This window comes from Pecten maximus, chromosome 1 (genome assembly GCF_902652985.1).
Source record: "Pecten maximus chromosome 1, xPecMax1.1, whole genome shotgun sequence".
NCBI classification, from domain to species: Eukaryota; Metazoa; Mollusca; class Bivalvia; order Pectinida; family Pectinidae; genus Pecten; species Pecten maximus.
The window spans coordinates 33,943,856-33,970,962 of record NC_047015.1 but is presented as its reverse complement, the minus strand read 5'-3'; the positions used below and the strand labels follow the sequence as shown (position 1 = coordinate 33,970,962).

At 38.8% G+C, this 27,107-nt stretch overlaps 1 protein-coding gene across 3 annotated transcripts; it reads right to left on the bottom strand.

The window, feature by feature from the left end:
- Positions 1-314: 314 nt before the first annotated feature.
- Positions 315-26,956, bottom strand: LOC117331170 (L-threonine 3-dehydrogenase-like). Of its 3 annotated transcripts, none has more exons than XM_033889771.1 (6): positions 26,878-26,956; positions 4,911-5,402; positions 4,440-4,590; positions 3,668-3,764; positions 2,782-2,950; positions 315-1,953 (listed from the first exon to the last, which is right to left on the bottom strand). In XM_033889771.1, exons 2-6 carry the CDS (start codon positions 5,362-5,364, stop codon positions 1,751-1,753), a joined length of 1,074 nt encoding a protein of 357 aa, XP_033745662.1. In that variant the 5' UTR covers positions 5,365-5,402; positions 26,878-26,956; the 3' UTR covers positions 315-1,750. The 3 variants fall into 3 exon arrangements, with proteins under 3 accessions (XP_033745662.1, XP_033745675.1, XP_033745668.1); XM_033889784.1 differs by lacking the exon at positions 26,878-26,956 and adding an exon at positions 12,858-12,901; XM_033889777.1 differs by lacking the exon at positions 26,878-26,956 and adding an exon at positions 8,699-8,788.
- Between the last annotated feature and the right edge of the window lie 151 nt (positions 26,957-27,107).

Sequence of the window (27,107 nt, the reverse complement as noted above, 5' to 3'; positions counted from 1 at the left end):
TTTATGTCTTGATACAGTGTTTAAATATCAAATATCAGTTTATGTTACATTTAATATTATACTGAATAGCAGGAATATGCAAATATTCTCCACATCTGCAATTATGATACAAATATGACAACGAAGATAATAAATCGAAATTATTTGACGAAGAATCAGTTAAATAAAAATAATAACGTATCCAGCATTTCGACCATCTAACTTTGGTACAAGTTAATGATTTCCTTAATAGATATGGTAAGTAGTATTCCGCTTGTTATAAGGTACAACGAAATCGTATTAGGAATAACTCAGAAAAATAACATACATCAACAGACGATTAGCATGGGTTTATTTAATCAAAGACCTACAAATAGTTATTACTACATGTTTATTATAACATAATCATATAATAGGATAATGTTATATCCGACAGTCAATAAGGCGATCGACTATCCTTACACCAAGAGTAAAACCCTGAAATAAACCGTGTATTACCTACCATACAAAAGTGTGTCTGGATCAGTTGAATTAACGGTAGCCGGCTACATTTAGATAAAGTTGAATAATTATATTCCAAACATCTCTTGATTAAATGTGACTTGGCTCTAAATGTTTCTGACTAAATACTTTAAAATGGTAATATCGCGATATCGATTATATACCTAGGAGTCATGACATTGATATATCTTTATTATAATATTACGAGATATTAATATACCAGTATTATAATATCACGAGACATTGATATACCATTATTATCATATCACGAGACATTGATATACCGGTATTATAATATCACAAGACATTGATATACCGGTATTATAATATCACGAGACATTGATATACCAGTATTATGATATCACGAGACATTGATATACCGGTATTATAATATCACGAGACATTGATATACCGGTATTATAATATCACGAGACATTGATATACCAGTATTATGATATCACGAGACATTGATATACCGGTATTATAATATCACGAGACATTGATATATCAGTATTATAATATCACGAGACATGGATATACCGGTATTATAATATCACGAGACATTGGTATACCAGTATTATAATATCACGAGACATTGGTATACCAGTATTATAATATCACGAGACATGGCCATACCGGTATTATAATATCACGAGACATTGGTATACCAGTATTATAATATCACGAGACATTGATATACCAGTATTATAATATCACGAGACATTGGTATACCAGTATTATAATATCACGAGACATGACCATACCGGTATTATAATATCACGAGACATTGGTATACCAGTATTATAATATCACGAGACATTGATATATCAGTATTATAATATCACGAGACATTGATATATCTTTATTATAATATCACGAGACATGGATATACCAGTATTATAATATCACGAGACATTGATATACCAGTATTATAATATCACGAGACATGGCCATACCGGTATAATAACCATATCAGGACTTAAATCATAAATTTTGAGGTAGAATTACCATAGCAATCACGAGATTCTGTTGATAGTGATTTACATCCTGTTCCTGATCAGATTTCTTTTCAAGGGTCGATTAAGCTTCTATATGAAAAATTATTTTGAAAGATTTTTTAATATGATTTGATAATCATTATTTTACTACTTAACTAAGATAGTCATATCATTTGATAAATTAACACATTCAATTCGATGTAATCATTTCCCCTGATTGTGACAGAGATCCCGAAGGACCATCAGGACGTGACGCTGAGGACATCCGTTGACTACTGTGAAGGGTAGAGCACTATCTTACACGCTTGGCCAGCAATCAGAACTTTGAACGCATTCTCAAACTGTGTCATAGGGAACCGATGTGTTATGACTTCGTCCACATCAACTTTACCCTCTGCCACCAGAGCCTCGGTCTCACGCCAGGTGTGGAATATACGACGACCGTGCACCGTCCTCATTGTCATTGCCTTAAAAACTGCAACGGATTAAGTTATTGTATCATTGGTGAGTTTATTCTTTATTTCCTTAAAAACTGCAGAGAATAAAGTAATTGTTAGACTGGTGAGTTTACTCTTTATTGCCTTAAAAACTGCAGAGAACAAGAAGTCCAGAGGGTCTAAATCGCTCACCTGGATATTTCTGTAATTATGGCAAAATAAACTAACTTAAGTTATACCAGGTATTTCAAATGTTTTCCTACTTTTGAACTGCCTCTGCCAACAATGGTTCAAACTACAGGTGAACCAAATCCTTTTATTCTCAAAAAAAGACAAATATTATAAATAAATATTTTTTTTGTTGCTTTATTCCACGCCCCCGTTTGGTGAGTTTGCTCTTTACTCAATATCCTTGTTTTCTTCTAAATTCGTCCCTTTTCAACATTTCAACGAGACTGGATGTTTTAACACAATAAAAATACAGTTTTTTTTATTTTCTAAATAACAATGCATTTTCTTCAAAACATTCTGCGCATAATTTTTTTAATATGGTTACAAAATTCATTATTGCAATACTCACAATCACATTATTCATAACGAACACCCTGACCTTGACAATATCACATTGTGTTTAAATCTTAATTTAAATGAAGCTGTTGTCAAATTATACACCTGCTAATTCCCGTCCATGACCAAGGTCACGCCCAATTGCTCAATATACCCGTTAGCAATGGTGGTAAAGTAGACAGGACACATTACTCCTCAAATTCATAACAACCTTGGTTTATGTAATTAATTTACTTGTATCATGATAAAGCTGATTCATGTATACAATCCTACATCCCAGACAAAGAAAGACAACTAACCCACGTCCTGCAGGACGTTCTCCACGTGAAGAGGCTGTTTCGGAAGTCCAACGAGCACCAGTTGCCCCCCTTTTCTCAGCATTGGGAAGGTAGCATTAACCATGACGGCCGCACCACTGCATTCACAGATACGTCCCATACCAACACCACCAGTGAACGATTTGATAAACTGGAGATGAACAGAAACTTGTGTAGCTGAGTGTGGGTATGATAACATATATACCATTCGAAGTAGATCATTTTTATTCTTCATATTAGATTAGGAATCAAAAACAAAATATAGCACAGCCCAAATAGATAAGCATTTACTGTGCCACATGCAACTTCTGTCGACAAGTCCCTTTTTGCCACTTCTGAGCATTACCTCAGTATTATGAAGACTCGCTCAATAAATTATGTAACAATGTTATTCTACAGAAGAAAATTCAATCTCGTTATTGTCTGTTACGATTAATGACATCTTCTCTGTATCTTGCCGGGTTCCAAGGAAGACATACATATATGTGCCACATCATCAAATAAGATGCATGAATTAGGTACATTTTCGGAACACCTGTAACAGATCTGTTTTTGTTCCCTTTTAAAAAAGCTGATTTGTTTTCATGCTTCGACGTCATTCTTCAATGTCGGCTTTCATTTCACGTCCTTATACTTTGGTACTGATGTTAATTGTTTCTAATAGATATGTTTTACATATTGGGCATACTATCTTTATAATCTGACATCTTCATGATAACATTGGAATTCAGGTCACATTGGACAAGCCCCAACCCTCATGTTTATCAGTAAAACTGATTTTGAGTCACACGGGAATGTTTCAGTACTACTTACTTCGAATCACTCGGAATATTGACGTCATATTACCACTATCCGTATCAAAACTCACCTCTTTTAAGTCATTTTCTTTAGTGTTGACAATAACATCTGCGCCTAATTTTTTGGCAAATTGAAGTTTCTCTTCGTCAATATCTGCCGCAATTATTCTGTGGTAAAAACAATAAAGTGACGTTTTCATATTTGGCAGACTTAAGTTGCATCTTTATCTATAAAGAAAAAATAATTCATCGTGGCCAAATGTAGTAGGAGTGGGAAAATGCACGGCCAGACCGGAGTTCGAACCCGGGACCTCCGAACACTAGCCGGATGCTCTACCGATTGAGCTACCTGGTCGTCGATGATCGACCCGGTCCAGTTCCGCTACACTCTTCTCTTCTTTTTTTTAAGTCTTCGACCCCGAAGACTTCACAATTCACAACCCATGTTCGGGTATCCCCTTGTCAAGTATTCACCTCACTTGAAACAAGGTTTGGTCACAGGTACCAAATGTAGTAGGAGTTTGTTCATGGAAAGTAAGGTGAAGCTGCCATCCGGCAGAAATCGTACTATGATCGGAAATCAAAGGGGAGACAATTCAGTGAAGGTGATTTTGTATGGAGATGGTATCCCCCTGCAGTGGGTAATAAGTAATATAAGGGCAGGGTAGGACAGGTCCTTACTAAGTCTTGCAAAAACTGACTGACATAAATTATAAGATTCAGAAAACATCCCATTCTAGGATAGTAACTGTACACATTGATCATTTAAAACCATATATGGGTAAGGAAATACCTTCGAATGGCGCTACTGTTCTGATTTGTTCATGAGTACTTTGCTAGTACCTTGTAGCTCCCATAGATCTGGCGACTTTCTGTACAAGGATCCCCACAGCACCACAACCAATGATCAGTACATCCTCACCCTTACAGTCCAACCGCTCCACGGCATTGTGGGCCACGCCAAGGGGCTCTAACATTGCTATCTGGTCAGGTGCTTTAAGGAAGGATAGTTAAATCAATTCCAGACATTCTGTATCAATATTTGCTTTATTTAAAAATAATCTACATATTTAATTATTTCAGCTAAACATATCACTATAACAGTGACAAACTACGTACAGTTCATTCATTTCAAGACGACGAGTACAGCAATATATGTTGCATTTTATAAATATAGGTTTGGAGAGAAACCCCCCTACATGCGAGAGCACTTTATCATTTTTCAAATATCATATCAGATATATGATAAAAGATACAAATATAAGAAATTACCATATTGTAATAAAAATGTGTAAAACAACCAGATAAACTTACTCAGAGTTCGTTTGAGCTGGTATAAAAATTTGGCTGGGACTATTGTGTACTCGGAACATCCTCCATATGGGGTCTGCTTTCCATGTCCAAACTGTCCCATATTGAGGCATATTTCGCGGGTGTCATGCGTACACTGGTAGCACGTGCCGCAGTAGTAATGGTTCTCGACACCGACTTTGCTGCCGACTTGTATGTTGGCGTCTGGGCCACACTTGACTACCGTACCTGCGCACTCGTGACCAGGCGTAAACGGTATCGTTGCTATGACTTTGGCCACATCGTTCCATGTATACATGTTAATATCCGACCCGCATACAGACACAGCATCCACTTTGATCAGAACCTCGTCGCCCGTCGGCACGGGCACCGATACCTCCTGTAAATCGAATGACATCCCCTCCTTTGTCTTCACTAGAGCTCTCATTGTCGCAGGAACAGTGCTGGTGGTAGCCATCTTGACCGCTAACTGTGTTATCCTATGGCGGGCGTTATCTACGGAAGAGTATGGAACGCCATAGCTGTTAAACTTTTGATGTGGTTGGGTTTACATTACTGTACTGGATCAACCATAAATATTACTGACTTTTTAAATGTAGGTCATTGTAAAAGGATAGGAAACTACATATGAGATTTCTAAATTAATTAATGATCAACAACGAAATTAAATGAATGATCAACAACGAACATATGTATACTAAAGAGTTGTACTAGAGTACAGTAGATCTAGATAAAAAGTCGAGAAATTGACAAGCTTTAATGTGTAGACCCTTGCCCTTTTTTCTGATAATTACATTTTTTGGCGGTTTTACTTAACATTTGAAGACAAAAAAAAAATAAAAAATTCAAAGAAATATTTATAGGGGTCGTGACACTCCTAACAAGGCATTTTCTTGATTCTTACAATGCCCATAGTGGTTGTATAACAATAATAGCAGTAGTGATAGCACAACAATTTTAATAGCAGAATTGGTAGCATACAAATATACGTAGCAGAATTGGTAGCATACAAATATACGTAGCAGAACTGGTAGCATACAAATATACGTAACAGAATTGGTAGCATACAAATATACGTAGCAGAATTGGTAGCATACAAATATACGTAGCAGAATTGGTAGCATACAAATGTACGTAGCAGAATTGGTAGCATACAAATGTACGTAGCAGAATTGGTAGCATACAAATATACGTAGCAGAATTGGTAGCATACAAATATACGTAGCAGCTAGAATTGGTAGTATACAAATATACGTAGCAGAACTGGTAGTATAACAAGAGAACAAGATGGCGGATGCATCTCTCACTGCTCGGTAAGTCTGTCTTACGTTTTACTCTTATCCCGCGACGTCCCAGATATCGATATGGTCGAAAGTACATTTGATGCATATAAGATTCTTTGACTGGCAACGAATTATTGACAGACTATGTGATTGTCTCAAACATCAAAAGACCATCCTCGTATACTCGTAAATGTGACGGTGTTTTTGTCAGGACCCTCACGTAAAATTGAAGCAATAATCCACACAGAAATATCATTAATAACATTTGCTATTTTTCAACCAAAAATGTTGACGTACTAGTAAATAGTGTTTAAATTGACGAGCTTTTGACATTATTCCATCTCAACATTCCGTCTAATCTTAAATTGTCGGATCAAACTACGTTCAGATGAAAACACCTATCCTCATTGAAACAGACATGGATCTTCAAAGACGCATTTAGCACATCATCGACAGACAATCCCCCGATTAAAAGGATGGTTGTCTTCGAGAAAGCGCATGCTATATAAAGTCGCTGTGCACGGATGCCAATCAAGTGTAACTACACTGAAAAGTCATACCTGGATATACCTACAGACAACAGGCTAATCAGACATCGCCCCTATCTCATTTAAAAGTACATGTACCAATTTTATAGACCCCCTTGTCTCGATCAGTGGACAGAACCATTCTCGTTTGTGTGGATATTCGGCACTAAGGCTAACACAGAGGCTTTCCCGAATGACGTACTTGGAAAACAGTTGCTGTTTCAACAAATAAATAATTTTGATTGCAGGTGTGTCCTAAAGCAGAGGGCTCGATCGCCTCTTACGCACATGTAGTAGGTTATGCAGTGGTTAACAGTGAATATATATAAGATCTCCAATCATCCGACTACAAGTATCAAATAGACTGTGTTAGCCACTTCACACTGTATACATGTACCTGTGACTAGACGAACACTATCGGGCTTCATTCATTAAGGCATATATTTTGAAACATATCTTACTAGCGGTTCCTCTGTGAACGCCTTGTCGTATCAGCACTATATGGGATTGAGAACCAAGGAGGTCCACCTTTTCCCAAAACGAAAGCAAGGCCGTTGTTGCCGAGTGTGTCCTCACGACCGACAAGCCTTAAGAATTGATAAATAATACGTGACAAAAAAGGCTTCACCGGCTGCTACAATCAGACGTATCACAAGACAATGGACATGACCCCAACAAAGGTCAGCAAAGTTCAACAAAAACTACGAGACCAACACCCTGGTCATTAAAACAATTTATATAGAGCTCTGTCAGCTTACACTTGTTTTACTTTATGTTGGAGACATCCACTTGATGTCTATATGCGAACATTTTGTTTAATTCTGGTAATCAAATTACCATCGAGTATTTGTAGAATAACGGCGTCTTCGCTTTTGAGCGCTGTTGAACTGCTTCTGTCGTGTTCTCGCCGATTCTGTCTGCCTTTTGCCACAGATCTAAGAACAAGAATCAAATGGGCCTTAACGGTCACCCGAGTTCTAATATATTTCAGTCAATTTGACCTATTTTGACCCCGCCCATCAGCCCTGCTGTTAGCAAGGTCCAAATGTGCATACCATCAACTTGTCCTCCCATACAATACTTCTAACCAAGCGTGAATTATAAAGATGCTCAAAATGTGAGTTCCCTATACTGCCCCATCCCAAGCTGATAATGTTAACAAAGTTAGAATGAATTCCAATAGAAATCCAACAAATTATAGTCAAAAATGTGATTTCCCTATATAAACTATAGTAAATTTTACCCCCTTCTCCAGGGGCAAAAACCTAACTAATTTGTATATGTATTCTACTTTATTTTGGGTCTTAAAAAGATGATTTATAAAATTTCAGTCAATTTGACCAATTTTGGCCCCGCCCCTCAGGCCCCTGAGTGTTGGGGCCGTATACATGTAATTTACACTTTTGGTTGACATTTGCCAAATTTCACTGATATTTGTTGAGAGTTTTCTGAGAGGACGAAAATGTAATTGTTTACGGACGCACGACGAAGGACAAAGGCGATTAGAATAGCGTCTCGGGTGACTTAAAACACTTAAAACAAATTATGGTTAGCGGCACAATTAATTATTCCTAATGGCCAGTGTAATGTGTAGTGCGTTGAATGGCGTAATACACCGGGGATCGGGATATCAGGAAAATAGCACTGGGCTACTCAATCCTGTAGCAGGTTGAACCATTTCGAATAGCACAGAAAAAGGCCATCTTCGCTAGCTAAGGCTTCTGATTGCGTTACACTCAACGAACCCTTGGCAGATATAGTGTTTAAACCGTCGCGCCCTGGAATCCCAGGGTATCCAATCATGTCGCGTTTTACATTCAGGCTTGGTTTCGCAGTAAACAAATTTGCGGTACCCAGTACAGAGCTACACTTTGGCGTCTACTGAGTATGCCATAGCATTTTTCCTAAATACAGGGACGTACAATATCTGGGAAAACACTCGAAATGTTCGATCAATTGATAAAAGTTATTGATCACATACCTCATAAAATGACAAAGTCTCCATGTGTGTTTGTAAACATCACCGATGAAGTACATCGGTAACGCTCGTTTTCATTGGTCGAAAATTTCGTGCTTGAATCTCCGCTAGAGGGCCAGAACTGATGACTATCTCCCAAGGGTTCGTGGAGTGTAGATCTAACGTGATCAGAAGCCTTGGGTAGCGAAGATGAAAAAAGGCAACAACAAGCAGCACTTCGTGAAATAACTTCGTTGTCAAACACATATAATTAGGATACATGCGTGTGAAATGAGCACTTCCTATCTAACGGATTTGTCCAATATATACCAGGTCCCATTTCAATTCCTATGGCCCCGTTATAAAATATACAGTACAACCAAGAAATCGTAGGTACCGTGTCGTACGTATGGACTAGTAGACTAATAATTGGTGTATACGAATACAGTAATTGTATGATTTGCTGTATTCCGACTGTGATTGTATGATTTTCTGTATTCCGATTGTGATTGTGTGATAATTTGCTGTATTCCGACTGTGATTGTACGATTTGCTGTATTCCGACTGTAATTGTGTGATTTGCTGTATCCCGACTGTGATTGTGTGATAATTTGCTGTATCCCCGCAGTAATTGTATGATTTGCTGTTTTCCGGCTGTAAGTGTGTGCTTTGCTGTATCCCGACTGTGATTGTATGATTTGCTGTATTCCGACTCTGATTGTATGATTTGCTGTATTCCGACTGTGATTGTGTGATTTATTGTATTCCGACTGTGATTGTGTGATTTGCTGTTTTCCGGTTGTGATTGTGTGATTTGCTGTATTCCGGCTTGAATATATGATTTGCTGTTTTCCGGCAGTAATAGTATGATTTGTTGTATTCCGGCTATGATTGAATGATTTGCTGTATTCCGGCAGTAATTGTATGATTCGCTGTATTCCGACTGTTATTGTATTATTTGCTGTAGTCCGACTGTGATTGTATGATTTGCTGTATTCCGACTGTGATAGTATGATTTGCTGTATTCCGACTGTTATTGTATGATTTCAAAGAAATATTTATAGGGGTCGTGACACTCCTAACAAGGCATTTTCTTGATTCTTACAATGCCCATAGTGGTTGTATAACAATAATAGCAGTAGTGATAGCACAACAATTTTAATAGCAGAATTGGTAGCATACAAATATACGTAGCAGAATTGGTAGCATACAAATATACGTAGCAGAATTGGTAGCATACAAATATACGTAGCAGAATTGGTAGCATACAAATATACGTAGCAGAATTGGTAGCATACAAATGTACGTAGCAGAATTGGTAGCATACAAATATACGTAGCAGAATTGGTAGTATACAAACGTACGTAGCAGAATTGGTAGCATACAAATGTACGTAGCAGAATTGGTAGCATACAAATGTACGTAGCAGAATTGGTAGCATACAAATATACGTAGCAGAATTGGTAGCATACAAATATACGTAGCAGCTAGAATTGGTAGCATACAAATATACGTAGCAGAATTGGTAGCATACAAATATACGTAGCAGAATTGGTAGCATACAAATATACGTAGCAGAATTGGTAGCATACAAATATACGTAGCAGAATTGGTAGTATAAAGCTATTAGTAGTAGAACTGGTAGTATAACAAGAGAACAACAAGATGGCGGATGCATCTCTCACTTCTCGGTAAGTCTGTCTTACGTTTTACTCTTATCCCGCGACGTCCCAGATATCGATATGGTCGAAAGTACATTTGATGCATATAAGATTCTTTGACTGGCAACGAATTATTGACAGACTATGTGGTTGTCTCAAACATCAAAAGACCATCCTCGTATACTCGTAAATGTGACGGTGTTTTTGTCAGGACCCTCACGTAAAATTGAAGCAATAATCCACACAGAAATATCATTAATAACATTTGCTATTTTTCAACCAAAAATGTTGACGTACTAGTAAATAGTGTTTAAATTGACGAGCATTTGACATTATTCCATCTCAATATTCCGTCTAATCTTAAATTGTCGGATCAAACTACGTTCAGATGAAAACACCTACCCTCATTGAAACAGACATGGATCTTCAAAGACGCATTTAGCACATCATCAACAGACAATCCCCCGATTAAAAGGATGGTTGTCTTCGAGAAAGCGCATGCTATATAAAGTCGCTGTGCACGGATGCCAATCAAGTGTAACTACACTGAAAAGTCATACCTGGATATACCTACAGACAACAGGCTAATCAGACATCGCCCCTATCTCATTTAAAAGTACATGTACCAATTTTATAGACTCCCTTGTCTCGATCAGTGGACAGAACCATTCTCGCTTGTGTGGGTATTCGGCACTAAGGCTAATACAGAGGCTTTCCCAAATGACGTACTTGGAAAACAGTTGCTGTTTCAACAAATAAATAATTTTGATCGCAGGTGTGTCCTAAAGCAGAGGGCTCGATCGCCTCTTACGCACATGTAGTAGGTTATGCAGTGGTTAACAGTGAATATATATAAGATCTCCAATCATCCGACTACAAGTATCAAATAGACTGTGTTAGCCACTTCACACTGTATACATGTACCTGTGACTAGACGAACACTATCGGGCTTCATTCATTAAGGCATATATTTTGAAACATATCTTACTAGCGGTTCCTCTGTGAACGCCTTGTCGTATCAGCACTATATGGGATTGAGAACCAAGGAGGTCCACCTTTTCCCAAAACGAAAGCAAGGCCGTTGTTGCCGAGTGTGTCCTCACGACCGACAAGCCTTAAGAATTGATAAATAATACGTGACAAAAAAGGCTTCACCGGCTGCTACAATCAAACGTATCACAAGACAATGGACATGACCCCAACAAAGGTCAGCAAAGTTCAACAAAAACTACGAGACCAACACCCTGGTCATTAAAAAAAATTAGATAGAGCTCTGTCAGCTTACACTTGTTTTACTTTATGTTGGAGACATCCACTTGATGTCTATATGCGAACATTTTGTTTAATTCTGGTAATCAAATTACCATCGAGTATTTGTAGAATAACGGCGTCTCCGCTTTTGAGCGCTGTTGAACTGCTTCTGTCGTGTTCTCGCCGATTCTGTCTGCCTTTTGCCACAGATCTAAGAACAAGAATCCAATGGGCCTTAACGGTCACCCGAGTTCTAATATATTTCAGTCAATTTGACCTATTTGACCCCGCCCATCAGCCCTGCTGTCAGCTAGGTCCAAATGTGCATACCATCAACTTGTCGTCCCATACAATACTTCTAACCAAGCGTGAATTATAGTGATAGTGTTAACCAAGTTAGAATGAATTCCAATAGAAACCCAACAAATCATAGTCAAACATGTCATTTCCCTATATAAACTATATTAAATTTTACCCCCCTCTCCAGGGGCAAGCGTAAGACCCCCACGGTCATGAAATCCACAAATTGGTACAGTACCTTAAAAACCTATCTATGATTTTTTTTTATTTATTCTACCTTATTTTGGGTCTTAAAAAGAAGATTTATAAAATTTCAGTCAATTTGACCAATTTTGGCCCCGCCCCTCAGGCCCCTGAATGTTGGGACCGTATGTAAACATGAATTTACACTTTTGGTTGACATTTGCAAAATTTCACTGATATTTGTTGAGAGTTTTCTGGGAGGACGAAAATGTAAATTGTTTACGGACGCACGACGAAGGACAAAAGCGATTAGAATAGCGTCTCGGGTGACTTAAAACACTTAAAACAAATTATGGTTAGCGGCACAATTAATTATTCCTAATGACCAGTGTAATGTGTAGTGCGGAGGATGGCGTAATACACCGGGGATCGGGATATCAGGAGAATAGCACCGGGCTACTCAATCCTGTAGCAGGTTGAACCATTTCGAAGAGCACAGAAAAAGGCCATCTTCACTAGCTAAGGCTTCTGATTGCGTTACACTCAACGAACCCTTGGCAGATATAGTGTTTAAACCGTCGCGCCCTGGAATCCCAGGGTATCCAATCATGTGGCGTTTTACATTCAGGCTTGGTTTGGCAGTAAACAAAATTGCGGTACCCAGTACAGAGCTAAACCTTGTCGTCCACTGAGTATGTCATAGCATTTTTCCTAAATACAGGGACGTACAATATCTGGGAAAACACTCGAAATGTTCGATCAATTGATAGAAGTTACTGATCACATACCTCATAAAATGACAAAGTCTCCATCTGTGTTTGTAAACATCACCGATGAAGTACATCGGTAACGCTCGTTTTCATTGGTCGAAAATTTCGTGCTTGAATCTCCGCTAGAGGGCCAGAACTGATGACTATCTCCCAAGGGTTCGTGGAGTGTAGATCTAACGTGATCAGAAGCCTTGGGTAGCGAAGATGAAAAAAGGCAACAACAAGCAGCACTTCGTGAAATAACTTCGTCGTCAAACACATATAATTAGGATACATGCGTGTGAAATGAGCACGTCCTATCTAACGGATTTGTCCAATATACACCAGGTCCCATTTCAAATCCTATGGCCCCGTTATAAAATATACAGTACAACCAAGAAATCGTAGGCACCGTGTCGTACGTATGTACGAATACAGTAATTGTATGATTTGCTGTATTCCGACTGTGATTTTATGATTTAATGTTTTCCGGTTGTAATTGTGTGATTTGCTGTATCCCGATTGTGATTGTGTGATTTGCTGTATTCCGGCTATGATTGAATGATTTGCTGTTTTCCGGCTGTAATTGTGTGATTTGCTGTATTCCGGCTGTGATTGAATGATTTGCTGTATTCCGGCAGTAATTGCGTGATTTGCTGTATTCCGCTGTGATTGTATGATTTGTTGTATTCCGGCAGTAATATTATGATTTGTTGTATTCCGGCTATGATTGAATGATTTGCTGTTTTCCGGCTGTAATTGTGTGATTTGTTGTATTCCGACTGTGATTGTATGATTTGCTGTTTTCCGGTTGTAATTGTGTGATTTGCTGTATCCCGATTGTGATTGTGTGATTTGCTGTATTCCGACTGTGATTGTACAATTTGCTGTATCCCCGCAGTAATTGTATGATTTGCTGTATTCCACTGTGATTGTATAATTTGTTGTATTCTGGCTATGATTGAATGATTTGCTGTTTTCTGGCTGTAATTGTGTGATTTGTTGTATTCCGACTGTGATTGTATGATTTGCTGTATTCCGACTGTTATTGTATGATTTGCTGTTTTCCGACTGTAATTGTATGATTTGCTGTATTCCAACTGTAATTGTATGATTTGCTGTATTCCGACTGTGATTGTATGATTTGCTGTATTCCGACTGTTATTGTATGATTTGCTGTATTCCGATTGTGATTGTGTGATTTGCTGTATTCCGACTGTGATTGTACAATTTGCTGTATCCCCGCAGTAATTGTATGATTTGCTGTATTCCGACTGTGATTGTATGATTTGCTGTATTCCGATTGTGATTGTATGATTTGCTGTATTCCGACTGTGATTGTATGATTTGCTGTATCCCGTTTGTGATTGTATGATTTGCTGTATTCCTACTGTAATTGTATGATTTGCTGTATTCCGACTGTGATTGTATGATTTGCTGTATTCCGACTGTTATTGTATGATTTGCTGTATTCCGACTGTTATTGTATGATTTGCTGTATTCCGACTGTGATTGTATGATTTGTTGTATTCCGGCAGTAATAGTATGATTTGTTGTATTCCGGCTATGATTGAATGATTTGCTGTTTTCCGGCTGTAATTGTGTGATTTGCTGTATTCCGACTGTGATTGAATGATTTGCTGTATTCCGGCAGTAATTGCGTGATTTGCTGTATTCCGCTGTGATTGTATAATTTGTTGTATTCTGGCTATGATTGAATGATTTGCTGTTTTCTGGCTGTAATTGTGTGATTTGTTGTATTCCGACTGTGATTGTATGATTTGCTGTATTCCGACTGTGATTGTATGATTTGCTGTTTTCCGACTGTAATTGTATGATTTGCTGTATTCCGACTGTAATTTTGTGATTTACTGTATTCCGACTGTGATTGTATGATTTGCTGTATTCCGGCTATGATTGTATGATTTGTTGTATTCCGGCAGTAATTGTATGATTTGCTGTATTCTGACTGTTATTGTATGATTTGCTGTATTCCGGCAGTAATTGTATGATTTGCTGTATTCTGACTGTGATTGTATGATTTGCTGTATCCCGTTTGTGATTGTATGATTTGCTGTATTCCTATTTTGATTGTATGATTTGCTGTATTCCGACTTTGATTGTATGATTTACTGTATTCCGGCTATGATTGTATGATTTGTTGTATTCCGGCAGTAATTGTATGATTTTCTGTATTCCGACTGTGATTGTATGATTTGCTGTATTCCGACTGTGATTGTATGATTTGTTGTATTCCGGCAGTAATAGTATGATTTGCTGTATTCCGACTGTGATTGAATGATTTGCTGTATTCCGGCAGTAATTGCGTGATTTGCTGTATTCCGCTGTGATTGTATAATTTGTTGTATTCTGGCTATGATTGAATGATTTGCTGTTTTCCGGCTGTAATTGTGTGATTTGTTGTATTCCGACTGTGATTGTATGATTTGCTGTATTCCGACTGTTATTGTATGATTTGCTGTTTTCCGACTGTGATTGTGTGATTTGCTGTATTCCGATTGTGATTGTGTGATTTGCCGTATTCCGGCAGTAATTGCGTGATTTGCTATATTCCGCTGTGATTGTATGATTTGTTGTATTCTGGCTATGATTGAATGATTTGCTGTATTCCGGCTATGATTGTATGATTTGCTGTATTCCGGCAGTAATTGTATGATTTGCTGTATTAGGGCTGTTGTTGTATGATTTGCTGTATTCTGACTGTTATTGTATGATTTGCTGTATTCCGGCAGTAATTGTATGATTTGCTGTATTATGGCAGTAATTGTATGATTTGCTGTATTCTTACTGTGATTGTATGATTCGCTGTATCCCGACTTTGATTGTATGATTTGCTGTATTAGGGCTGTTGTTGTATGATTTGCTGTATTCCGGCTATGATTGTATGATTTGCTGTATTCCGGCAGTAATTGTATGATTTGCTGTATTCCGGCAGTAATTGTATGATTTGCTGTATTCCGGCAGTAATTGTATGATTTGCTGTATCCCGTTTGTGATTGTATGATTTGCTGTATTCCTATTTTGATTGTATGATTTGCTGTATTCCGACTGTGATTGTGTGATTTGCTGTATTCCGACTGTAATTGTGTGATTTGCTGTATTCCGATTGTGATTGAGTGATTTCCTGTTTTCCGGCTTGAATATATGATTTGCTGTTTTCCGGCAGTAATAGTATGATTTGTTGTATTCCGGCTATGATTGAATGATTTACTGTATTCCGGCAGTAATTGTATGATTCGCTGTATTCCGACTGTTATTGTATGATTTGCTGTATTCCGACTGTGATTGTATGATTTGTTGTATTCCGGCAGTAATAGTATGATTTGTTGTATTCCGGCTATGATTGAATGATTTGCTGTTTTCCGGCTGTAATTGTGTGATTTGATGTATTCCGACTGTGATTGAATGATTTGCTGTATTCCGGCAGTAATTGCGTGATTTGCTGTATTCCGCTGTGATTGTATAATTTGTTGTATTCTGGCTATGATTGAATGATTTGCTGTTTTCCGGCTGTAATTGTGTGATTTGTTGTATTCCGACTGTGATTGTATGATTTGCTGTATCCCGATTGTGATTGTGTGATTTGCTGTATTCCGACTGTGATTGTACAATTTGCTATATCCCCGCAGTAATTGTATGATTTGCTGTATCCCCGCAGTAATTGTATGATTTGCTGTATTCCGACTATGATTGTATGATTTCCTGTATTCCGGCAGTAATAGTATGATTTGTTGTATTCCGGCTATGATTGAATGATTTACTGTATTCCGGCAGTAATTGTATGATTCGCTGTATTCCGACTGTTATTGTATGATTTGCTGTTTTCCGGCTGTAATTGTGTGATTTGCTGTATTCCGACTGTGATTGAATGATTTGCTGTATTCCGGCAGTAATTGCGTGATTTGCTGTATTCCGCTGTGATTGTATGATTTGTTGTATTCTGGCTATGATTGAATGATTTGCTGTTTTCCGGCTGTAATTGTGTGATTTGTTGTATTCCGACTGTGATTGTATGATTTGCTGTATTCCGACTGTGATTGTATGATTTGCTGTTTTCCAGCTGTAATTGTGTGATTTGCTGTATTATGGCAGTAATTGTATGATTTGCTGTATTCCGGCAGTAATTGTATGATTTGCTGTATTCTGACTGTGATTGTATGATTTGCTGTATCCCGTTTGTGATTGTATGATTTGCTGTTTTCCGGCTGTAATTGTATGATTTGCTGTATCCCGTTTGTGATTGTATGATTTGCTGTATTCCTATTTTGATTGTATGATTTGCTGTATTCCGACTTTGATTGTATGATTTACTGTATTCCGGCTATGATTGTATGATTTGCTGTATTCCGGCTATGATTGTATGATTTGTTGTATTCCGGCAGTAATTGTATGATTTGCTGTATTCCGACTGTGATTGTATTATTTGCTGTATTCCGACTGTAATTGTATGATTTGCTGTATTCCGACTGTGATTGTATTATTTGCTGTATTCCGACTGTGATTGTATGATTTGCTGTATTTCGACTGTGGTTGTATGATTTGCTGTATTTCGGGTATAAATGTATGATTTGCCGTATTTCGATTGTGATTACTGTATATGAGTTGACTTATGTTGAATCATTTGGAGAATTAATGTCTTATTTCCTTGTGAGTTTTCTGTTTTGGAAGAAAAATGAGAACGAAAATTTAACTGCTGCTCAAAATTCGATACTTTAGGTTGTTTCTTTTTTACCTTTTCGCAAAGATCTTTCTTAAAAAAAACAAGAGGCCCATGGGGCCTGTATCGCTCACCTGGTTGGATTTGACCAAATGTCAAAATAATGTTCATGTTAAATTCCTTTTGTTTGTTAACCTCAAACAATGCTATATATGGTTAGAGTGTGGGGATCCCAACTGCTTTAAAGAAATAATGAAGTTCAGACTCTCTGAGTTTACAACATGCATTTATAACTTTATGACTAGTAGTGATTTAAAGGAATTACCTCTATTTCCCATATGGGGCCCCGCCCCTTTTGCCCCTCGGGGGTCAGAGTCACCATTTATGCCAAATCTGTTCCCCTTCCCCCAAGAATGTTTCTGACCAAATTGGGTTCAAATCCATTCATAACTTTATGACTAGTAGCGATTTTAAGGAATTACCTCTATTTCCCCATTAGGCCCCGCCCCTTTGGCCTCTTCGGGGTCAGAGTCACCATTTATGCAAAATCTTTTCCCCTTCCCCAAAGGATGTTTCTTATTAAATTGGGTTCAAATCCATTCATACCTTTATGACTAGTAGCGATTTAAAGGAATTACCTCTATTTCCCATATGGGGCCCCGCCTCTTTGGCCCCTCGGGGTCAGAGTCACCATTTATGCAAAATCTGTTCCCCTTCACATAAGAATGTTTCTGACCAATTTGGGTATAAATTCATTCATAACTTTATGACTAGTAGCGATTTAAAGGAATTACCTCTATTTCCCATATGGGGCCATGCCCCCCTTTGGCCCCTCAGGGATCAGAGTCACCATTTATGCAAAATCTGTTCCCCTTCCCCCAATGATGTTTTTGACCAAATTCGGTTCAAATCCTTTCATAACTTTATGACTAGTAGAGATTTAAAGATATTACCTCTGTTTCCCCATTAGGCCCCGCCCCTTTGGTCCTTTGGGGGTCAGAGTAACCATTTATGCAAAATCTGTTCCCCTTCACATAAGAATGTTTCTGACCAAATTGGGTTCAAATCCATTCATAACTTTATGACTAGTAGCGATTTTAAGGAATTACCTCTATTTCCCCATTAGGCCCCGCCCCTTTGGCCCCTTTGGCCCCTTAGGGGTCAGAGTCACCATTTATGCAAAATCTATTCCCCATCCCCAAAGGATGTTTCTCAACAAATTGGGTTCAAATCCATTCATAACTTTATGACGAGTAGCGATTTAAAGGAATTGCCTCAATTTCCCCTTTTGGGCCCTGCCCCTCAGGCCCCTTGGGGGTCAGAGTCACCATTGATACAAAATCTGTTCCCTTTCCCCAAAGAATGTTTCTGACCAAATTCGGTTCAAATCCATTCATAACTTTATGACTAGTAGCGATTTAAAGGAATTACCTCTATTTCCCCATTAGGCCCCGCCCCTTTGGCCCCTTGGGGGTCATAGTAACCATTTATGCAAAATCTGTTCCCCTTCCCTGAAGGATGTTTCTGACCAAATTGGATTCAAATCCATTCATAACTTTATGACTAGTAGCGATTTTAAGGAATTACCTCTATTTCCCCTAATGGGCCCCGCCCCTTTGGCCCCTTGGGGGTCAGAGTAACCATTTATGCAAAATCTGTTCCCCTTCCCCAAACGATGTTTCTGACCAAATTCGGTTCAAATCCATTCATAACTTTATGACTAGTAGCGATTTGAAGGAATTACCTCTATTTCCCCATTAGGCCCCGCCCCTTTGGCCCCTTGGGGGTCAGAGTCACCATTTATGCAAAATCTGTTCCCCTTCCCCAAAGGATGTTTCTGACCAAATTGGGTTCAAATCCATTCATAACTTTATGACTAGTAGCGATTTGAAGGAATTATCTCTATTTCCCCATTAGGCCCCGCCCCTTTGGCCCCTTGGGGGTCAGTGTCACCATTTATGCAAAATCTGTTCCCCTTCCCCAAAGGATGTTTCTGACCAAATTGGGTTCAAATCCATTCATAACTTTATGACTAGTAGCGATTTAAAGAAATTGCCACAATTTCCCCTATTGGGCCCCGTCCCTCAGGCCCCTTAGGGGTCAGAGTCACCATTTATGCAAAATCTGATCCCCTTCTGCCAAGGATGTTTCTGACCAAATTTGGTTAAAATCCAATAAGAACTTTTTGACTAGTAGCGATTTGAAGCAAATGTTGACGGACGGACGACGGACGCTGCACCATGGCATAAGCTCACCGGACCTTCGGTCCAGGTGAGCTAAAAAGGTTATCACAATTCGTTGATCAATAGTCTGAATATGCAAATTTTGTAACATATACGATAACACGCATGCGCACAACACACTAAAACACCTGAAAACAAAAATGGCTTCCAATGTGAATCGACTGCGGTTGAAAACGATAACAGCTTCCGCAATGAAGAGAATAATTGGAAAATGGGTCAAACACAATCCTAGAATTAAACTGGGGAAGCAGTACAATACAGTTCAAACATGAAAACAGCAGTAATACGGACGCTGCTCGTATTCTGCTTGATAGTAGGTCATGACAATCTCGGTAATATTTACACAAACTCGGTAATATATAAATAGTCTGTACCAGTACATCGCTACTGTCACTATACTATATGTACGGTGTTTACACTTATTTACACATAAATATATGTGCCGGAATATATACAGAACGTGTTATTTAACATTTAAACCACTGTATAATATCGTTGTCCAACTAATCCAATTCGCCTTGTAAACTATCGTGTGTTTGTGTTGCCTCGATTTCAAAACAGTTACGTGATGATTTAAAAATAATTTCCGCGCTAAATTTAGAAGGGGATTCCCAACTAAATCAAGTGGTCAAGCTGGACATGAGGATCGACTGTGAACATTGGGACAGCACAGAAACATAACTGGAAAGGAACAAAACACTTACATTCATTGAAAATTACAACGTTTTTACCGTGATGTCCCTTTAAGCTTATCAAACAATGGATGGAATTATATTTCTTCTCATATTTTTCTCAAGATTAATAATGGATTTAAAAGAATCCAAAAAATATCACACATTTACATTAAAAAAATGTCAAAATAATGTTCCTATTGAATTTGTTTTATTTGTAAATCTCTAACAATGCTATATATGGTTATAGTGTGGGAATCCGAACTGCTTAAAAGATTAATGAAGTCCAGACTCTCTAAAGGTCTGAAAGACCTCAAGAATTGTTTTTAGAACATGCATGCATTCATCACTTTATAACTAGTAGCACTTTAAAGGAATTACATCTATTTCCCCTATTGGCCCCCACCCTTTTGGCCCCTCGGGGGGTCAGAGTCACCATTTATGCAAAATGTGTTCCCCTTTCCCCCAAGGATGTTTCTGACCAAATTGGGTTCAAATCCATTCATAACTTAATGACTAGTAGCGATTTAAAGGAATTACCTCTATTTCCCCTATTGGGCCCCGCCCCTTTGGTCCCTTTGAGGTCAGAGCCACCATTTATGCAAAATCTGTTCCCCTTCCCCCAAGGATGTTTTTGACCAAATTGGGTTCAAATCCATTCATAACTTTATGACAAGTAGTGATTTAAAAGGAATTACCTCTATTTCCCCTATTGTGCCCCGCCCTTTTGGCCCCTTTGGGGTCAGAGTCACCATTTATGCAAAATCTGTTCCCTTTCCCCCAAGGATGTCTCTGACCAAATTGGGTTAAAATCCATTCATAACTTAATGACTAGTAGAGATTTAAAAGAATTACATCTATTTCCCCTTTTGGGCCCCGCCCCTTTGGCCCTTCGGGGGTCAGAGTCACCATTTATGCAAAATCTGTTCCCCTTCTGCCAAGGATGTTTCTGACCAAATTGGGTTCAAATCCATTCATAACTTAATGACTAGTAGCGATTTGAAGGAATTACCTCTATTTCCCCATTAGGCCCCGCCCCTTTGGCCCCTTGGGGGTCAGAGTCACCATTTATGCAAAATCTGTTCCCCTTCCCCAAAGGATGTTTCTGACCAAATTGGGTTCAAATCCATTCATAACTTTATGACTAGTAGCGATTTGAAGGAATTATCTCTATTTCCCCATTAGGCCCCGCCCCTTTGGCCCCTTGGGGGTCAGTGTCACCATTTATGCAAAATCTGTTCCCCTTCCCCAAAGGATGTTTCTGACCAAATTGGGTTCAAATCCATTCATAACTTTATGACTAGTAGCGATTTAAAGAAATTGCCACAATTTCCCCTATTGGGCCCCGTCCCTCAGGCCCCTTAGGGGTCAGAGTCACCATTTATGCAAAATCTGATCCCCTTCTGCCAAGGATGTTTCTGACCAAATTTGGTTAAAATCCAATAAGAACTTTTTGACTAGTAGCGATTTGAAGCAAATGTTGACGGACGGACGACGGACGCTGCACCATGGCATAAGCTCACCGGACCTTCGGTCCAGGTGAGCTAAAAAGGTTATCACAATTCGTTGATCAATAGTCTGAATATGCAAATTTTGTAACATATACGATAACACGCATGCGCACAACACACTAAAACACCTGAAAACAAAAATGGCTTCCAATGTGAATCGACTGCGGTTGAAAACGATAACAGCTTCCGCAATGAAGAGAATAATTGGAAAATGGGTCAAACACAATCCTAGAATTAAACTGGGGAAGCAGTACAATACAGTTCAAACATGAAAACAGCAGTAATACGGACGCTGCTCGTATTCTGCTTGATAGTAGGTCATGACAATCTCGGTAATATTTACACAAACTCGGTAATATATAAATAGTCTGTACCAGTACATCGCTACTGTCACTATACTATATGTACGGTGTTTACACTTATTTACACATAAATATATGTGCCGGAATATATACAGAACGTGTTATTTAACATTTAAACCACTGTATAATATCGTTGTCCAACTAATCCAATTCGCCTTGTAAACTATCGTGTGTTTGTGTTGCCTCGATTTCAAAACAGTTACGTGATGATTTAAAAATAATTTCCGCGCTAAATTTAGAAGGGGATTCCCAACTAAATCAAGTGGTCAAGCTGGACATGAGGATCGACTGTGAACATTGGGACAGCACAGAAACATAACTGGAAAGGAACAAAACACGTACATTCATTGAAAATTACAACGTTTTTACCGTGATGTCCCTTTAAGCTTATCAAACAATGGATGGAATTATATTTCTTCTCATATTTTTCTCAAGATTAATAATGGATTTAAAAGAATCCAAAAAATATCACACATTTACATTAAAAAAATGTCAAAATAATGTTCCTATTGAATTTGTTTTATTTGTAAATCTCTAACAATGCTATATATGGTTATAGTGTGGGAATCCGAACTGCTTAAAAGATTAATGAAGTCCAGACTCTCTAAAGGTCTGAAAGACCTCAAGAATTGTTTTTAGAACATGCATGCATTCATCACTTTATAACTAGTAGCACTTTAAAGGAATTACATCTATTTCCCCTATTGGCCCCCACCCTTTTGGCCCCTCGGGGGGTCAGAGTCACCATTTATGCAAAATGTGTTCCCCTTTCCCCCAAGGATGTTTCTGACCAAATTGGGTTCAAATCCATTCATAACTTAATGACTAGTAGCGATTTAAAGGAATTACCTCTATTTCCCCTATTGGGCCCCGCCCCTTTGGTCCCTTTGAGGTCAGAGCCACCATTTATGCAAAATCTGTTCCCCTTCCCCCAAGGATGTTTTTGACCAAATTGGGTTCAAATCCATTCATAACTTTATGACAAGTAGTGATTTAAAAGGAATTACCTCTATTTCCCCTATTGTGCCCCGCCCTTTTGGCCCCTTTGGGGTCAGAGTCACCATTTATGCAAAATCTGTTCCCTTTCCCCCAAGGATGTCTCTGACCAAATTGGGTTAAAATCCATTCATAACTTAATGACTAGTAGAGATTTAAAAGAATTACATCTATTTCCCCTTTTGGGCCCCGCCCCTTTGGCCCTTCGGGGGTCAGAGTCACCATTTATGCAAAATCTGTTCCCCTTCTGCCAAGGATGTTTCTGACCAAATTGGGTTCAAATCCATTCATAACTTAATGACTAGTAGCGATTTGAAGGAATTACCTCTATTTCCCCATTAGGCCCCGCCCCTTTGGCCCCTTGGGGGTCAGAGTCACCATTTATGCAAAATCTGTTCCCCTTCCCCAAAGGATGTTTCTGACCAAATTGGGTTCAAATCCATTCATAACTTTATGACTAGTAGCGATTTGAAGGAATTATCTCTATTTCCCCATTAGGCCCCGCCCCTTTGGCCCCTTGGGGGTCAGTGTCACCATTTATGCAAAATCTGTTCCCCTTCCCCAAAGGATGTTTCTGACCAAATTGGGTTCAAATCCATTCATAACTTTATGACTAGTAGCGATTTAAAGAAATTGCCACAATTTCCCCTATTGGGCCCCGTCCCTCAGGCCCCTTAGGGGTCAGAGTCACCATTTATGCAAAATCTGATCCCCTTCTGCCAAGGATGTTTCTGACCAAATTTGGTTAAAATCCAATAAGAACTTTTTGACTAGTAGCGATTTGAAGCAAATGTTGACGGACGGACGACGGACGCTGCACCATGGCATAAGCTCACCGGACCTTCGGTCCAGGTGAGCTAAAAAGGTTATCACAATTCGTTGATCAATAGTCTGAATATGCAAATTTTGTAACATATACGATAACACGCATGCGCACAACACACTAAAACACCTGAAAACAAAAATGGCTTCCAATGTGAATCGACTGCGGTTGAAAACGATAACAGCTTCCGCAATGAAGAGAATAATTGGAAAATGGGTCAAACACAATCCTAGAATTAAACTGGGGAAGCAGTACAATACAGTTCAAACATGAAAACAGCAGTAATACGGACGCTGCTCGTATTCTGCTTGATAGTAGGTCATGACAATCTCGGTAATATTTACACAAACTCGGTAATATATAAATAGTCTGTACCAGTACATCGCTACTGTCACTATACTATATGTACGGTGTTTACACTTATTTACACATAAATATATGTGCCGGAATATATACAGAACGTGTTATTTAACATTTAAACCACTGTATAATATCGTTGTCCAACTAATCCAATTCGCCTTGTAAACTATCGTGTGTTTGTGTTGCCTCGATTTCAAAACAGTTACGTGATGATTTAAAAATAATTTCCGCGCTAAATTTAGAAGGGGATTCCCAACTAAATCAAGTGGTCAAGCTGGACATGAGGATCGACTGTGAACATTGGGACAGCACAGAAACATAACTGGAAAGGAACAAAACACGTACATTCATTGAAAATTACAACGTTTTTACCGTGATGTCCCTTTAAGCTTATCAAACAATGGATGGAATTATATTTCTTCTCATATTTTTCTCAAGATTAATAATGGATTTAAAAGAATCCAAAAAATATCACACATTTACATTAAAAAAATGTCAAAATAATGTTCCTATTGAATTTGTTTTATTTGTAAATCTCTAACAATGCTATATATGGTTATAGTGTGGGAATCCGAACTGCTTAAAAGATTAATGAAGTCCAGACTCTCTAAAGGTCTGAAAGACCTCAAGAATTGTTTTTAGAACATGCATGCATTCATCACTTTATAACTAGTAGCACTTTAAAGGAATTACATCTCTTTCCCCTATTGGGCCCCACCCTTTTGGCCCCTCGGGGGGTCAGAGTCACCATTTATGCAAAATGTGTTCCCCTTTCCCCCCAAGGATGTTTCTGACCAAATTGGGTTCAAATCCATTCATAACTTTATGACTAGTAGCGATTTAAAGGAATTACATCTATTTCCCCTATTGGCCCCCACCCTTTTGGCCCCTCGGGGGGTCAGAGTCACCATTTATGCAAAATGTGTTCCCCTTTCCCCCAAGGATGTTTCTGACCAAATTGGGTTCAAATCCATTCATAACTTAATGACTAGTAGCGATTTAAAGGAATTACCTCTATTTCCCCTATTGGGCCCCGCCCCTTTGGTCCCTTTGAGGTCAGAGCCACCATTTATGCAAAATCTGTTCCCCTTCCCCCAAGGATGTTTTTGACCAAATTGGGTTCAAATCCATTCATAACTTTATGACAAGTAGTGATTTAAAAGGAATTACCTCTATTTCCCCTATTGTGCCCCGCCCTTTTGGCCCCTTTGGGGTCAGAGTCACCATTTATGCAAAATCTGTTCCCTTTCCCCCAAGGATGTCTCTGACCAAATTGGGTTAAAATCCATTCATAACTTAATGACTAGTAGAGATTTAAAAGAATTACATCTATTTCCCCTTTTGGGCCCCGCCCCTTTGGCCCTTCGGGGGTCAGAGTCACCATTTATGCAAAATCTGTTCCCCTTCTGCCAAGGATGTTTCTGACCAAATTGGGTTCAAATCCATTCATAACTTTATGACTAGTAGCGATTTAAAGGAATTACCTCTATTTCCCCTATTGGGCCCCGCCCCTTTGGCCCCTTTGGGGTCAGAGCCACCATTTATGCAAAATCTGTTCCCCTTCCCCCAAGGATGTTTCTGACCAAATTGGATTAAAATCCATTCATAACTTTATGACAAGTAGCGATTTAAAGGAATTACATCTATTTCCCCTATTGGGCCCCGCCCCTTTGGCCCCTCGGGGGTCAGAGTCACCATTTATGCAAAATCTGTTTCCCTTCCCCAAAGGATGTTTCTGACCAAGTTGGGTTCAAATCCATTCATAACTTTATGACTAGTAGCGATTTAAAGGAATTACCTCTATTTCCCCTATTGGGGCCCCGTCCCTTTGGCCCCTCAGGGGTCAGAGTCACCATTTATGCAAAATCTGTTCCCCTTCCCCCAAGGATGTCTCTGACAAAGTTGGGTTCAAATCCATTCATAACTTTATGACTAGTAACGATTTAAAAGAATTACCTCTATTTCCCCTATTGGGCCCCGCCCCTTTGGCCCCTCGGAGGTCAGAGTCACCATTTATGCAAAATCTGTTCCCCTTTTGCCAAGGATGTTTCTGGTCAAATTTGGTCAAAATCCAATAAGAACTTCTTGACTAGTAGCGATTTGAAGTAAATGTTGACGGACGACGGACGGACGGACGGACGGACGACGGACGCTGCGCCATGACATAAGCTCACCGGACCTTCGGTCCAGGTGAGCTAAAAATCTGCTTTTACAATTGTTTTAACTGTCTGCTATGTAATTCAATGTGAACTCTTGAATCCGTCAAACTTGCGTCAAAGACAGTGAGCCACAATCGCACTTGACGTGTGTCAAGCTGTTACAAATAAATCTTACACTGCAGTAGGAATGTATCTAACATGACTGTCGGCATGTAATTGATTTGGTTTACCATAATCACGTGGTTACAATACATACCGCATCAGAAGAACCCCCAATCGGGAAGCGTCGGCACTTTCCGTAAACGACCCCCTTGTCAAATACCGGAAGTAAACTTAGGTTACTAACACCCGGTCGGGACGCGTTTATTTATTTCGTATAATGTTATTATGAATCTCAGCCTTGCCAAATTGCTTATTGAATTAAAAATTGTACTGTGCAAAAATCTACTATGCAATGTTAATAGACTGCAAATGCTTTAAATGTAC

Excerpts from the sequence above, each read along its gene's own strand:
- LOC117331170 (XM_033889771.1), bottom strand. The coding sequence starts at position 5,364 with ATGGCTACCACCAGCACTGTTCCTGCGACAATGAGAGCTCTAGTGAAG. Across the intron at positions 4,591-4,910 it reads CCAGCTCAAACGAACTCTGA|CACCTGACCAGATAGCAATG; the intron begins GTAAGTTTATCT and ends CCTTCCTTAAAG. Across the intron at positions 3,765-4,439 it reads AGATCTATGGGAGCTACAAG|AATAATTGCGGCAGATATTG; the intron begins GTACTAGCAAAG and ends TTTTTACCACAG.